Raw genomic sequence first — 15088 nt, 5'->3', positions numbered from 1 at the left:
ATGTGAATGATGACATTGGATGCTCAAGGGAGTCCTTATCCTCACAACTCAAAACTATGTCCCTTCCACCAAGACTGTGGCCCTTAGACACCCTTTAATCCTAGAGCTGAACACACTCCAGCGGTCATCTGTTAGCCAGGCCTATAAGATGAACAACAGGAACACTCTCGAGGGGCATACGACTCAGAGGGATACACTCGGAGACCACAGGGGCAGTATTTGCTAGGGAACCAAGCTCCGAAAACAGGAACTAGCAGGAAAGAGTGGCTAGTGGAGTTGGGAAGATCATGGGGGAAGTGGGTAGAGGGTTGCTGGATTAAGGGAATTATAACTAACATTATTAAAACTAACATTATAAAATGAAATGTGTATAAGCTGCTGAATGGAAAATCAATGTGTTATACAAACTTTCAACTCTACAGTAATAATTTTGAAGATGGGTTCCTTAAAGATTGAGCTTAGAAGATCAGAGTCCACCCCATGAGCAGACCACCACCCCCATACTCACTGGCCTCACAGTGGAAGCCTGTGAAGCCCAGGGGGCACTGGCAGAGGTAATTGGCGAAGGCGTCCCCTTGTGGTGGGACGGCCATGCATTCAGCGTTGTGCTGGCAGGGATTTGGGACACAAGGACCTAGTAAGGCAGGTAAAGAGAACAGGTGGTCAGGCACGTGCTAGGGACAAGAGATGTGGACAGGAGATGTGTCCTGTCCTGAAAGAATCTCCAAGTGAACTCAGTTTACTGTCCACCTCTCCCTGCCCTCCAATCTCCCCAACTGGGTGCCAGCAAAGGACGATCACCTGCAGATGATTCACTCCAAACAACAGAAGCCCCCACCCCCTCATACATCCTGGATGTTTCCAGGGTCCTGCTGGATGACAACAGGCAAGGGCGCTGGGGACCACAGCCCACAATAGGGACACTTGGAGGTGGGGGTAAGAGGAGAAGGCACAACCCAGAGAAGGTACCTTGAAGAGACACATTGCATGTGGTGCCCGTGAAGCCTTCAGGACAGAGGCAGTAGAAGGGGACACTGAACTGGCCCATCACGCAGGCCCCTCCATTCAGGCACTGGTTGGGGTCACAGTAGTCCCCTGCAGGGGCAGCTTTCACTCAGGGACAGCAAGTGGTCCAGTCAATGAACATGTGGGGGTCAGTTACTATGCACAAGCTAGGCCCTGAGGCAGAAAGGGGTCTCTATAGTCTAGGCCTCAAGAGAAGCGGGTAGGTGAGCACATCATGAAGAGGGGCAGGAGTTTCCTGAACGTGTAGCTGCCCACGGTGTGACTGCTCCAAGGGAGACGGGAGTTCTGGCCGAGGAGGGGACAGTTGAGGTGGGAGCCAAAATCCGAGTGAGATGGGGCAGGCTGGAGAACGAGGAGAGAGCATTTTACAGGAGACCATGGTGTGTTGGGGAGAGACACAGCAGTAATGGTAGGAAGGTGACAGATTAGGGGAAGCATTAAGAATGACAAATGGAAACTTCCCATCCTTCAAGCCTGTGGTTCCCAACCTTCGTTAAGGCTCAAACCCACTGTCCCCAGAGGAAACTAGAGACAAACAATCAGGGAGACACTCCAGTGTGAGGTGAGAATAGCAAAGACACCACTTCCACCACCAGAAAGGGGAAATGGGCAGTCACTCTGCAGCACCCCTGGGCAGGGCAAGCGTCTCGTAGCTTCACCGAGACCCCTCTGGCTGCTGGATGGGAAGCTGATCAGAAAGTGTGAAGATGGAGACCCAGGAAACATCAAGGAAGCTGTCACAGGCATCTGGTGGGGCAAAGACTGAAGCAGGAAGAAAAGGGCGGGGGGATACAGAGGCTTCAAGGCCAGGGTCTGGGGGACAGATGTGCCCAGTGAGCTGTATATCTCCGTCAAGAGCACAGGACAAGCAGGGGGACGAGGAGTCTGATGTGAATGACTACGTAGGATGGTCAAGGGAGTCCTCAAGCTCATCTACATCATAAATGTATCCCCTCCACCAAGATGTTGGCCTGTAGACAATCTTCAAACCACCCCTGGGGTCACCTGTATACAGAGTACAGGCCTGTCAATGGAGCAACACAAGAGCAACACTCTTGAGGGGCAGACTACTCAGAGCCATTCACCGTGAGACCAAAAGGCGGCACTGGCTCCAAAACAAAATTCAGCAGCCAGTGGAGGGCGGGAAAGGACAAGTGGAGCTGGGAAGACCAGGGAGGAGTGGGGAGAGGGAACTGCAACTCACATTAGGAAACCAAACATGTCTAAATTTTTGAATGAATTTTGAACTAATAGGCTCCATAATCTTTCAATTAAATCTTATTTCTTTTTTAAAGGGGTCCCCTTAAGGGATGGGCTTGAAGCTCAGGGTGCACCCCACAAACAGGACCCCCCTGCCCTGTACTCACTGGCCTCACAGTTGATGCCTGTGAAGCCCTGAGGGCACTCACAGAGGTACTTGGCAAAGGTGTCCCCTCGTGGAGGGATGACCATGCATTTAGCATTGTGCTGGCAGGGATTTGGGACACAGAGACCTAGTGAGGCACGTAAAGAGAACAGGTGGTCAGGCAGGTGCTGGGACAGAGATCGGGACAGCAGATGCGATCAGTTCTGAACTACCCTCTAACCAAACTCAGTCCACTGTCCACCTCTCCCTCTACTCTAATCTCCACACTCAGGTCCCTAACAGGGTGCAAGCAAAGGATGAGCAAGTACAGGTGAATCAGTCCTAATGAGGAAAGCCCCCACCCTCTCAGGCAGCCTGCATATTCCCAGCATAATGCTAGCTGACCACACGAGAGGGGACTGAGGACCATGGCCGACTATAGGGACAGCCCAGCAGTCAGAGGCCGGGGACACTTGAAGCTGGGAATGTGGACCAGAAGGCGCAGCCCAGGGCAGGTACCTTCATCAGTCACATTGCATATGGCACCCGTGAAGCCCTCAGGACAGAGGCAGTAGAAGGGGACACTGAACTGGCCCACCATGCAGGTCCCTCCATTCAGGCACAAGCTGGGGTCACAGAAGTTACCTGCAAGGGCAGCCTTCACTCAGGAGAGCAAGTGGTCCATTCAATAAACACGTGGGGGTCAGTTACTTCGCACAAGCTAGGCCCTGAGGCAGAAAGGGGTCTTTATAGTCCAGGCCTCAAGGGAAGCGGGCAGGTGAGCACATTGTGAAGAGGGGCCAGGAGCAGCCTGTACGTGGAGCTGTGTAGGGTGTGGTCGCTGCCAGGGAGACAGGAGTTCTGGCCAAGGAAGGGACAGCAGAGGTGGGGCAAAAATCCCAGTGAGGTGGAGCAGGCTGGGGAACGAGGAGAGAGCATTTTATGGGAGACCATGGTGTGTTGGTAAATCAGAAGACCTAACAGTAAAGGCACGCAGATGACAGATTTAGGGGGAACAATTGATAAACTGAGATTTGTTATCCTGTACACCAGTGGTACCACCACTATCTACTGAGAAAAACAGGGGGGAAAAATCACTGAGACTAAGTGGGAAGTGAGAGTAGGAAGGGAAAAGCAGCTAAGAGCCTGTGAGCAGGGATGTGCGGATCCCCTGGGCTGGGGAAGGGTCTCGCGGCTGCACTGAGATCGCTCAGGCTGCTGGATGGGAATCCATTCAGAAAGGGTGAAGCAGGAGGCCCAACAAATAGCAAGGAAGCTGTCACAGGATTTGGGAATCAGGGCAAAGGGATGTGACAGAAGGCTGGAAATGACAGTCTCCTGTGGGAAAGGCAGAAGCAGGAAGAGGTGGGCTGGAGGACAAAGCTTCAGACTGGGGTCTGGGTGATGGATGAACCCCAGTGAAGAAACAGAGGTGAACAAGGGAGTCCCTTCCTCTCACTCAGGATCAGTCTCTTCAACCAAGACTGTGGCCCTTCCGCACCCTTCATACCCAGAGTGGAACCCATCCCTGGGAGTCCCTGTCAGTCAAACTACAGATGGGCCCATCAGATACAGGTCTATAAGATACACGATAGCAAGTCTTGTGAGGAACATGCTACTCAGAGCAATTCTCTGTAAGACCCAAAACAAAGCTCAGAAGCCAGGAAGGGGCAGGAGACGGGAGAATCAGAGAGGGATTGGGGAGAGTGAGTGCTGTCACATTGATGGAACTACAACAAACATTATAAAACCACAGTATAAGGGAGCCCTGGTGGCCTAGTGGCAAGAAGCTGTACTACAATCTCAGAGGTACACAGTTTGAATCCACCAGATGCTTTGCTGGAGAATGAGGGGCAATCTCTTCCTGTACCAGTCGGATCTGATTTGACGGTACACACATAAAATAACAATAAAATTTAAAAAAAAAAAAAACCAAACCACAGTGTATGAACTGCTGAATGAAAAACCAATGTGTTCTGTAAACTTTCTGCTAAATCATAATTTTTTTTTAATAGGATCCCTGGAAAGGCTGGGCTTGAAACTCAAGAGTCCACTCCATAAGCAGAACCCCCCTGTATTCACTGGCCTCACAGTAGACGCCTGTGAAGCCGGGAGGGCACTTGCAGAAGAACGTGGCAAAGGTGTCCCCTAGTGGTGGGGTGACCACGCATTCAGCATTGTGCTGGCAGGGATTTGGGACACAGGGACCTAGTGAGGCAGGTAAAGAGAACAGGTGGTTAGGCAGGCACTGGGACAGAGATGGGGACAGCAGATGCGATCAGTTCTGAACTACCATCTAACCAAACTCAGTCCACTGTCCACCTCTCCCCCTACACTCCAATCTCCCTAATGGGATGGGAGCAAAGATTGAACATGGGCAGGTGAATCAGTCTAAACAAGGGAAGTCCCCCCTCCACCACCCCAGGCATCCTAGATGTTTCTAGAGTCATGTTAGCCAACCACATAAAAGGGGGCTGAGGACCACAGCCCCACTATAGGGAGGGACAGCCAGCAGTCAGAGGCCAGGGGCACTCGGAGCTGGGGATTGGAGAAGAAGGCATAACCCTGGGCAGGTACCTTCATCAGTCACATTGCATATGGTGCCCATGAAGCCCTCAGGACAGAGGCAGTAGAAATCAGCACTCGCCTGGCCCACCATGCAGGTCCCTCCATTCAGGCATGAGTAGGAGTCACAGGTATTCCCTGCAAGGGCAGCCTTCACTCAGGACAGCAAGTCATTTATTCAATAAACACGTGGGTTCAGTGACTGAGGACACACTGGGACCCTCCGGGTATCTATCCTGCAGACTTCAAAAGGGATTGGCAGGTAAGCACATCATGAAGAGGTGCAGAGGCAGCCTGCACGCGGAGGTGCCCAGGGTGTGACTTCTGCCAGGGAGATGGAAGTTCCCACAGAGGAGCGGACGTCTTAGGTGGGAGCCAAAATCCAAGCCAGGTGGGGCAGGGTGGGGAATGAGAACATTATACAGGAGACAGTGTGTACTGAGGAATAGGAAGACACACTGTCAAGGTGGGCTGGAGACAGACTAGGAGGGGTATTAAGAGAAAACAGATAAAGCCCCTCTGCAGGATGATGCTCTGACTCCCCTGGGCTTGGGAAGCATCTTGCGGATGCATCAATATCCCTCTGGCTGCTGGGTGGGAATCTGATCAGAGGGCATGAGGTGGGAGGCCTAGGAATTAACATGGAAGCTGTCACAAGAATCTGGTGAAAGAGGAAGTCAAGGAAAGGGATGGGGAGAAGGCTGGACTTTGAGATGCACGCAGCAAAGACTGAGGCAGGAAATGAGGTCTGGATGGCACAGAGGCTTCAGGCTGCGGTCTGAGTGACAGATGAGCCCTATGAGCCTCAGTGAAGAACACAGGAGAAGCCGGGGCATGAGGAGGTCAGATGTGAAGTCCTCAACCCCAGACTGAAAAATGAGCCCCTTCCACCAACACTGTGGTCCTTCTATCCTCCTCAAACCAGAAGCTGAACCCACGCTGAGATAAAACCTGCAAACTACAGACAGGCCTATAAGGTGAACCACAGCATCACGCCTGAGAGATATACTACTCACAGCAGTTGACCATGAGAACAAAGGGCAGGATTTGCTCCAAAACAAGGAGCAGAAGATAGGCAGAGGCAGGAAAGAAGGACGAGTGGAGATGGGAGAATCAAGGAAGAAAGGGAAAGAGTGCTCTTACATTGCGGGAATTGTAACTAGCATAACCAAACGAAATGGGTATAAATTGAATGTTGTTTTTGCTGTTGCTGGTCATTGCTATGTGCTGTCAAGTCAGGACTGACCCATAGTTGATTGTCCAGTGAGTTTTCAAAATCAGTTAATCACCCAGACACTGCCCATACTTCTGTGGAGCAGCTGGTGGTTTTGATCAGTATACCCTTAGAATTGCAGCACAGTTTCTTACCACTAGGCCACAAGGGAAAACTAATATGCTCTGTAAACTGTCAACTAAATCATACTCTTTTTTTATGGTTCTCTTCAAGGCTGAGGTTCAAGCTGAGGCTCTGACCTACAAGTAGACACCCCTGTATTCATTGGCCTCACAGCTAACACCTCTGATACCTGGTGGGGGGTGGGTGGGGAAGGCACTTGCAAAACTACTTGGTGAAGATGTCCTCTCATGGTGGGACTACTACACATTCAATGTTTTGGTGGCAGGTATTAGGGACACAGGGATGTAGCAAGGCAGGTAAAGAGGACAGAGGTAGTCAGGCAGGTGCTGGGACAGAGATGAAGACAGAAGCTGTGCCCAGTCTTAAAGATACCCTCCATGTGAACTCAGTCCACTATCAACCACTCTTTCCATCCACACTTACCTTCCTAACAGGATGGGAGCACACACTGACCACGTGCAAGTGAATCAGCCCAAGCATGGGAAGCCCCTACCCTCTCAAGAACCATGGAATTTTCCAGCATCATATTAGATGTAAACAGGAGAGGGTGCTGGGGACCACGGCCCATGGTAAGTAGAGCCAGCAGTCAGAGGCCGCCGACACTTGGAGCTGGTGAGGGGTGGAACAGAAGACACAGCCACATCTCATGTGAAGCCTGTGGCCTTCGGCACAGAGGCAGCAGAAGGAGGCACTGTCCTGGCCCATCACACAGGTCTCTCCATTTAGACATGGGTTGGGGTCATAGGAATCTCCTGCAATGGCAGCCATCACTCAGGAAAAGCAAGTGGTCCACTCAGTAAACACGTGGGGGGTCAGTTACTATGGACAAGCTGGGCCCTGAGGCAGAAAGGGGTCTCTGTAGTCCAGGCCTCAAGGGAAGTGGGCAGGTGAGCACATCGTGAAGAGGGGCAGGAGATGCCTGTACGTGGAGCTGTGCAGGGCGTGACCGCTGCCAGGAGATGGGAGTTCTGGCTGAGGAGGGGACAGCTGAGGTGGGAGCCAAAATCCCAGTGAGGTGGGGCAGGCTCGGGACTGAGGAGAGAGCATTTAGAAGATTAGAAGGGGCATGAGAGACCTTGCTGTGTCGGACGGACAGATACAACTATAAAGGTAAAGGCTGGAGATGGATGAGGAGGGACATTAAGAACAACAAATTTAGACTTCTCATCCTATAGGCCAGCAGTTCCTAACCTTCCTATATCCTCACTCCCACTGTCCACCGAGGGGAAAAAAACTCAGAGATTTCAAATGTGATGTGAGAGTAGCCAAGAAGCCCCTTCCAAAGTTGGAAAGGAGAAATTGGGGGGAAAGTCTGTCTGTAACAATGTTGTGGCTCCCCTGGGCTGGGGATGATTGCCTGTGACTGCTGGGGACATATGATCTGAGGGGGTGAGAAGGGAGTTCTGTAAACATCAGAGAAACTGGCACAGGCATTAGTAAGAGAGGAAGTCAGGGCAAGGGTTTAGGGTCCACCTCAAAAGCAGACCTCCCTGTATCACTTGGCCTCACAGTGGACACTTGTGAAGCCCCGGGGACACTTGCAGAAGTACCTGGCAAAGACATTCCTGGTGGGGGGACTAAGCATTCAGCACTTTGGTGTCAGGGATTTGGGACACAAGAGATCTAATGAGGCAGAAAAAAGGTGGTCAGGCAGGTGCTGGGCACAGAAATGGAGAGATAGTGCATGTGCTCGGTCCACAAGGACCCACCTAGCAAACTTAGCCCACTGTCCACCTCTCCTTCCCTCCACTCCAATCTCCTAAAGGGAGTTCGAGCAAAGAATGGTCAAGTCCAGGTGAATCAATGCAAACAAGGGAAGCTCCCACCCTCTCAGGAGTCCTGGATGTATCCACGGTCATGCTGGCAGATGACAGGAGAGGGCGCTGAGGATCAGGGCCCACTATAGGAACGGCCCAGGAGTCAGAGGCCTGGACACCTGGAGTTGGGGGCGTGAAGCAAAAGGCACAGCCCAGAGTGCTGTGAGAAACACTGAACTCTAAAACCAAAAGGCCAATATTTGCTCCAACACAAAACTCAGAAGAACAGGCAGGAAAAAAGGCTAAGTGGAGATGAGATGAAGGGAATCCAGGGAGCAAGTGGGAAGAATTTTTAAAGTTATGAAATGACACGTGTATAAAATGTTGAATGGAAAACAAATGCGCTCTGTAAACTTTCAATTTAACCATTTTAGGGTTTGTAAAAGGTCCCATAATGACTGAGATTGAAGCTCACTTGGTCCTAGCCTGTTTCCCAGAACCTTAACTCTGGCCCCAAACAGTGAACTGGAGGCCACTGGCTAGGCCAGGCCCAGAAGGTTCCACTAGCTGATGTTAGCACTGTTGGAAAAGCTGTCGTAGGTCTCGTGCCCTCAGTCATTTGGGGCAAAGCATGAATCACTTTTTTTTTTCTCCTTACCCCCAGAGTCACCCTATTCTGAGACCCACTGCCAGTCTGGCTCAGCACCCGGACAGAAGAGAGGGTGAAATCCTTCCAGCAGAGGTTGGGAGGCTAGTGCAGGGGCACACAGGGTTTCACTCCTCAAATGTGAGGTCCCTATGGTCAAGCCTACTGCCTCAGTCAGCGGTGACACAACTAGTGGGCTAGTGGGCAATCGCCAAGCCTTCACTAGCAGTCAAACTCCTTAGTCACCACGGCGCTAGGGCTCCTTCCAAGTTGCAGTTTGTTGTTTTTGAGTTGTAACCAACCTCAGAGCTGACCTTCCAGCAAGTTTTTGGCGCCTGTAAATCGCACCCCTGAAATCCTGAAGCCCCAAAGAGCTCAGGCCATGGCTCTGGGGAAGGGAACACCTTTAATGAGGCTCCAGAGCCTCAGAGAGGCACCTCAGTCCAGGCCTCAGGAGCTTAAGGCCCCTCCCAATGAGCCATTAGTCACTGGCTTTAAATAGCAGGTTAAATCCCTCCCCTGACCTGGGAGGCGGGACACCGCCTGACTGAGGCTTGGGAATGGCCACAGAGTCCTGTACCGACATAGTCCAACTTCTTGTCCTCCCCATCCCAGGCAAAGCAGAACAAAGGGAAAGTGAAAGGTATCCCCTACCTGGCCAAGGGTAAGGCCACCAGTGGAGATAGATGATTTCCCCTGAACCGGCAAAGGCAACTTGTCCTCCACCAACATTGCAGGGTGGAGCTCTTTGGAAAGAAGTCCCCAAGGGCATTTTGCTGCACCTAGGTTAGGTTGGGGAACCTGAGCAGGGGAGTGGAAGGAGAGTCTGAGGGCTGAGTCTGGCTTGCAGGAGAGGGTCAGGAGCTTCTGAATCCGTGGGAGTCTGGACTGCCCTAGAATCCCCAGCTCCAGGCGCCAGGGGTCACCCTGGTCACAGGAGGCAGTCCTAGTACCCAGCTCTGAGGCCCCCTCAACTTCAGTCTATGAAAAGACGATGCAATGGATGCTGAAGAATTCTTGCCCTTACCCCTTTCTCAGCCCAGCAGGACGAGGATCTCAGTGAAGGGATGGGGCAGCAGGAGGCCCTCCCTCCAAGTCAGGCACCTGCAGGAGGCTGGGCAGGAAGGGAGGGATGAAGGAAGGGAGGACAGCAGAGGAGATAAAGCTCTGGCCAAGGCCGAGGGAGGGAGTGGGACTCCCCCGCACACAGGGTCCTTTCTCCAGGGCCTCCAAGCTCTTAGCAGGTCCGGGGCCTCACCACTCCACCCCATTCCACCGACGCCCTAGCCCTCCTTTATCTGACCAGACACCTACAATTGGGCTTGCAAAACAAAACAGAGTGTAAGCCCTGCAGCTGCGAAGGGGCAGGAAGGGACGTGACGGGTGAGTTGCCTGGAGAAGACTTGGAGATTCCTGAAATCTCAGAGGGAAGAAGCTTCTAGAGTCAAGACACAGAATAATGGCCTCACTTTACAGATAGGAAAAGAGAGGCCCGACACAGAGGATTCCTTTGTTGCGTGCACGGGACGGCAGGCTGTCACCCCGAGTCCCGCTTCCCCGCCCAAGCTCATACTTCCAGTACCGCCCGCGCAGCCCCCAGCACTTCACAGAAGTGTGTAAACACAGAAGGTGGAGGACCGCTGGTGGCACAGTGGCCAATGCTAGGCAGTTACGGGAGAAAGGTCAGCGGTTCGAACTAGGCAGTCCGCTTCTGTAAAGATCACAGCCTTAGAAGCACTGAGGGCAGTTTAGCCTCTGCCCTATCGAGACATCCACGGCTACGGGTTTTGATTTGGGAAGCGGAGGGCGAACTTCCCAGCGGCATGGAGTGCAGGGGCGCAGGCGGGCAAGTGGGCAGCGATGCACTCACCGGAGGCGGCCTCCTCGGCGGAGAGGCCCGGGACGCAGATGAGCGCGCCGCAGAGAGCGACCAACAGGCTGGGGCCCAGCATGCTGCAGCAAGAGGGGCGCGCGGCTCGGGATCCGGTGGGCAGGCGCTGACTCCGGCTCCTCCGAACTGGAATAAATGGGGCGGCGCGGTCCCGCCCACCCGCTCCGCCCAGGCCGGCGGGAGGCGGGCTCTAGACGGGGCTCCGCCAAGGGAAGGGGGTGCGTCGTGGGAGAACGCCAGCACCCGGCATTCGCAGGGACGCACCGGGCATCGCGTGGCGCACTGGAAGACAGACCTTGGGTCCCGCGTCCGAGGATCCTGAGCGGACCGCGCAGGGAAGAGTGCACTGGAAGGCCGGAAGCTGTTTTAAAAGTTGTTTAAAAAAAAAAAAAAAAAAGAGGGAAAGGATTTTAGACCTACCAGATATTAAACTTTGTAATAGGAATTCAAATTAAGACTGCCTGGAGCACCAGGTTTCCTTGATCAAAGATTATCAGAGTGGTAACATCAAGATTCGAACACACAGTGAATGCGAGGCTGTGCGGGAATCCACCCAAACTTGCTGTGCTAGAGGGCATATGCATTAGTGTAACAGGGTTATATTGCGTTAAGAAGTTGCACTACCAACCCAAAGGATGAGGTTCGAATCCACCAACTGCTCTGCGCCTGGAGCTGGGGATTCTAGGGCAGTCCAGACTCCCACGGATTCAGAAGCTCATGACCCTCTCCTGCAAGCCAGACTCTGCTCTCCCATGCTACTTAAGGCCTCTGAAAACCCAGTCTCTGGTCAGCTATGAGTGGGTTCCGACTCCACAGCAATGAAAAGTGACCAACTCCAATTAGCTCTCTTTGGCTCTACTGAATTGATGGCTCTGAGGGCTACTGTTTAATACCTTGCTCTCAGTGTCTTGAGTCTGAACCAACTGATTCTGGATTGTCCCAGGCTGTAAATCGCAAAGGAGGAGACTGCCAGTCTTTCTCTTGAGGAGCCTCTGGTGGATTTGAACCATCAAAGAGATTAGGCCCTTGGGTTAGCAGTGTGACTTCCTCCAGACTATGCCACCCCGGGCTCCTCCTCTGTAATAACTATAAAATGCAAATGTTGAGACCCTAAAAGCCAACAATTCCACTTATAGGAATTCATTCTACAGAAACTCACATGTGCAAAATGACACTTACAAATGGATATCACAGCATTGTTTAAAATCATACAAGACTAAATAAAAAGTCAGTAAGTTGTCAAAGAGAAGGAAATGTGAGGCTTTCCTGGCTATCCAGAGCCTCAGTGGTTCAGTGCTTAAATGCTCAATGCTCATTCACTTCTGTCTTGTCACTAGAAAGCAGTGATAGCTGGGGGGGGGGGGGGAATTAGCATAGTGATTATCCAAAAAAAGGGAAATCGGGAAACATTAAAAAAATTCAGACTTACCACAGTTTCTCTGATGGAGATGGTTGTGGTACTGGCATAGGATAGACATATATAGATCAATGTAATAAAATCAAGACAGACATAAAAGAACCCAGAAGTAAAGTCATATGTTGTTGTTGTTATATGCTGTCAGGTCTCTTGTGACTCACAGCGACCCTGTGAACCCTGCCCTATCTTGAGCCAGTCTCATTGTCTCTGACACACTGGCCCTCATAACCTCAGTCACTGAGTCAATCCATCTCATCTAGAGTCTTACTCTCCCCTGCTCTGTCCTCTCTTCCTCTGCCCTCCCAAGCATGATGTCCTTCTCCAAGCACTGGTACCTCCTTGCAACATGCCCAAATTATGTCAGATGGAGCTTCAAAATCCTTGCCTCCAAGGAGCAGCCTGATTTCACCCTCTCCATGATGAACCTGTATGTTTTCCTAGCAGTCCACAGTATATTCAACACTCTTCTCAAGCACCACAACTCAATTTCAACTTGATTTCCTGGCTGCTGGTACCAAGAGTGTTGATTGTGGAGTCAAGCAAGCTGAAGCAGTTAATAATCTCTTCACTGTCTATCATGATGATGTCAATTGGCCCGATGGTGAGAATCTTTGTTTTCTTTATGTTAATTTTCCATCCATATTGAAGGCTGCAGTACTTGACCTTCTGCAGCAAGCGCTTCAGGTCCTCAGTTTCAACAAGCAAGGTGTATTATCTGCACAATGCAGGTTGTTGATTAATCTTCTTTCAATCCTGATGTCACATTCCTCTCATAAAGACCAGCCTCCCTGATGATCTGTTCTGCATATAGACTGAAAAGATGTGACAATAGCATGCATCCCTGGCATACACTTTTCCTGATTTTGAACCATGCAGTGTTTCCTTGCTCTGTTCTGCCTCATCTATGACCAAAGAAGTAGCCACGTCCATTTATCTGGGAAAGAAGTTTCAGCAATGAGGTTTTCACAACATACACACAAAGATTAAGTAAAAATGGAGAAGACCTGAATCTAGACAACTTACAGTATAAATAGACATGTAAACCTTTGCAATATTGAGTTACACAAGACCATGTTGTCAGGAGGAGCCAGTCCTGTGAAAAGTCATGTCATGTGTGGAAAGGTCAATGGTCAGGGAAGGAGAGGAAGACCCTAAAAAGAATGGATTGACACAGTAACTGCAGTGATGAACTTAGACAGATCAAAGACTGTCAGGATAGTATAGGATTGAGCAGGGCTTAGATCTGTTGGACATAGAGTTCCTATGAACATAGGAGTTAACTCATTGGTACCTGATAATAATAAAGGGTAATGCCATGGATTGAATCATGGGCCATCCTTCCCCTCCCCCCAATACTCATCAACTTGGTTGGGGTATGGTTATCAGTAGTGGTTGGCAGTGATGTAACCATGTTCCACAATGTGACCAGTCAATTAGCTATAAGGAAATTATGGCGGTATGTGTGATGGTGAGTACTAAGAGTTAGCTTGGCCATAATATTCATCATAATGTAAAGATTCCATGTGTGACATTGATAACCTAATCTCTATGATGATGAAGCTGGATTGCTGTTGTTGTGCCACTGAGTTAGAACTGACTCATAGTTGACCCCTCAGTGGGGTTTTTAGAGGCTGCAGGCTGTACTGGAGGAGAATGTTTGTATTTCTCCCAAGGAGTAGCTTGCTTTGGGTTGACAACACAACTCCTTTCACATGAAGCCACCAGATTGAAGCAGGATTGTTGCTGTGCACCCTCGAGTCAGAACCAACCCATGTCTCACTATTCCAGTTGGTTTCTGAGGCAGTGAATAGCACGCATGGGACGCGAGATTTTTCATCCTTCTCAAGCAGAGCAAGGGCTGGTTTCAAACTGCATTCCTTTGAGACTGCAGTGAGTGTATTTTCTTTCAACTAAGCCACCCAGACTGAAGCAGAATTGTTTTTGTTGTGTTGTGTACCACCATCAAGGTAGAAATGACCCATAGAGTAGGTTTTCAGAGCCAGTTAATTGCACAGGAAAGAGATTGCTCATCCTTCTCCCGCAGAACATCTCTTGGATTTAAACCACCTTCGGAATTGCAGTGCAGCTTCTTACCACTAGGCCACCAAAGCTCCCTGAAGCAGAATTGTTGTTGTTATGTGCTGTCAAGTCGCTTGCGACTCATAGCAACCCTAAGTACAACAGCCCTAAACTCTGCTCTGTCTTGTGCCAATTGCACTGTCTCTGACACACCCATCCCGATTACCCCAGTCACTGAATCAATCCACCTCATAGAGGGCCTTCCCCTCCTGCGCTGTCCCTCCACCCTCCCAAGCATGATGTCCCTCTCCAAGGACCTGTCCCTCCTTGCAACATGTCCAAAGTATGTTAGACGGAGCCTCAGAATCCTTGCCTCCAAGGAGCAGCCCGGTTTGACCCTTTCCAGGATGAATCTGTTTGTTTTCCTAGCAGTCCATGAAGCAGAATTAGTGTAATTAAATTAATATATAATCACCTGTTTTTAAATTTTCTGCCTGGAATCACGGAGGCTGCCATGGAAAAGAAAAAGAAGGTTCCTGCAGTGCCAGAAACCCTTTAGAAAAAGTGAAAGAATTTCACAGAATTAAGGGTCAAGCACCTGAGAAAGAAGTTTGCCAAAGGCAAGAAGGAAGTTTATCTATGAAAAGGCTAAGCACTTCCCCAAAGAATATAGGCAGATGTACAGAACTGAGATTCAGATGGCTCAGATGGCAAGGAAAGCTGGTAACTTCTATGTACCCACAGAACCCAAGCTGGCATTTGTCATCAGGATCAGAGGTATCAAGAGTGTGAGCACAAAGGTTTGTAAGGTGTTATAGCTCCTTTGCCTTTGCCAGATCTTCAATGGCACCTTTGTTAAACTCAACAAAGCTTCAGTTAACATGCTGAGGCTAGTGGAACCATATATTGCATGGGGGTACCCAAACCTGAAGTCGGTCAATTAACTAATCGATAAGTGTGGTCCCTTCAAAAGGGACTTGGCAGATGTGAAGGGTTATCCTGGTGAAGGGTGGAGCTGGGAAGTAAGTGGGTCAAGGCACTGGGCTAAGGGTGGGGTCAACACTG

At 50.6% G+C, this 15088-nt stretch overlaps 1 protein-coding gene across 1 annotated transcript in view; it reads right to left on the bottom strand.

Annotated features, from left to right (window-relative positions):
* MFGE8 (milk fat globule-EGF factor 8 protein) overlaps nt 1-10648 on the bottom strand; it is a 31823-nt gene extending 21175 nt beyond the window's left edge. The window contains exons 1-2 of the mRNA XM_006885175.1: nt 10567-10648; nt 2891-3016 (exon numbers count right to left, since the gene is read on the bottom strand). Of these exons, the coding sequence (XP_006885237.1) occupies nt 2891-3016; nt 10567-10648 (208 nt within the window). The remainder of the gene's footprint in view (nt 1-2890; nt 3017-10566) is intronic.
* Nucleotides 10649-15088: the final 4440 nt, after the last annotated feature.

Source organism: Elephantulus edwardii, unplaced genomic scaffold, assembly GCF_000299155.1.
Source record: "Elephantulus edwardii isolate Elephantulus edwardi_28Jun2011 unplaced genomic scaffold, EleEdw1.0 scaffold00041, whole genome shotgun sequence".
Classification (NCBI taxonomy): domain Eukaryota; kingdom Metazoa; phylum Chordata; class Mammalia; order Macroscelidea; family Macroscelididae; genus Elephantulus; species Elephantulus edwardii.
The sequence above is the reverse complement of the archived record's forward strand: the minus strand, read 5'-3'. Positions and strand labels throughout refer to the sequence as shown.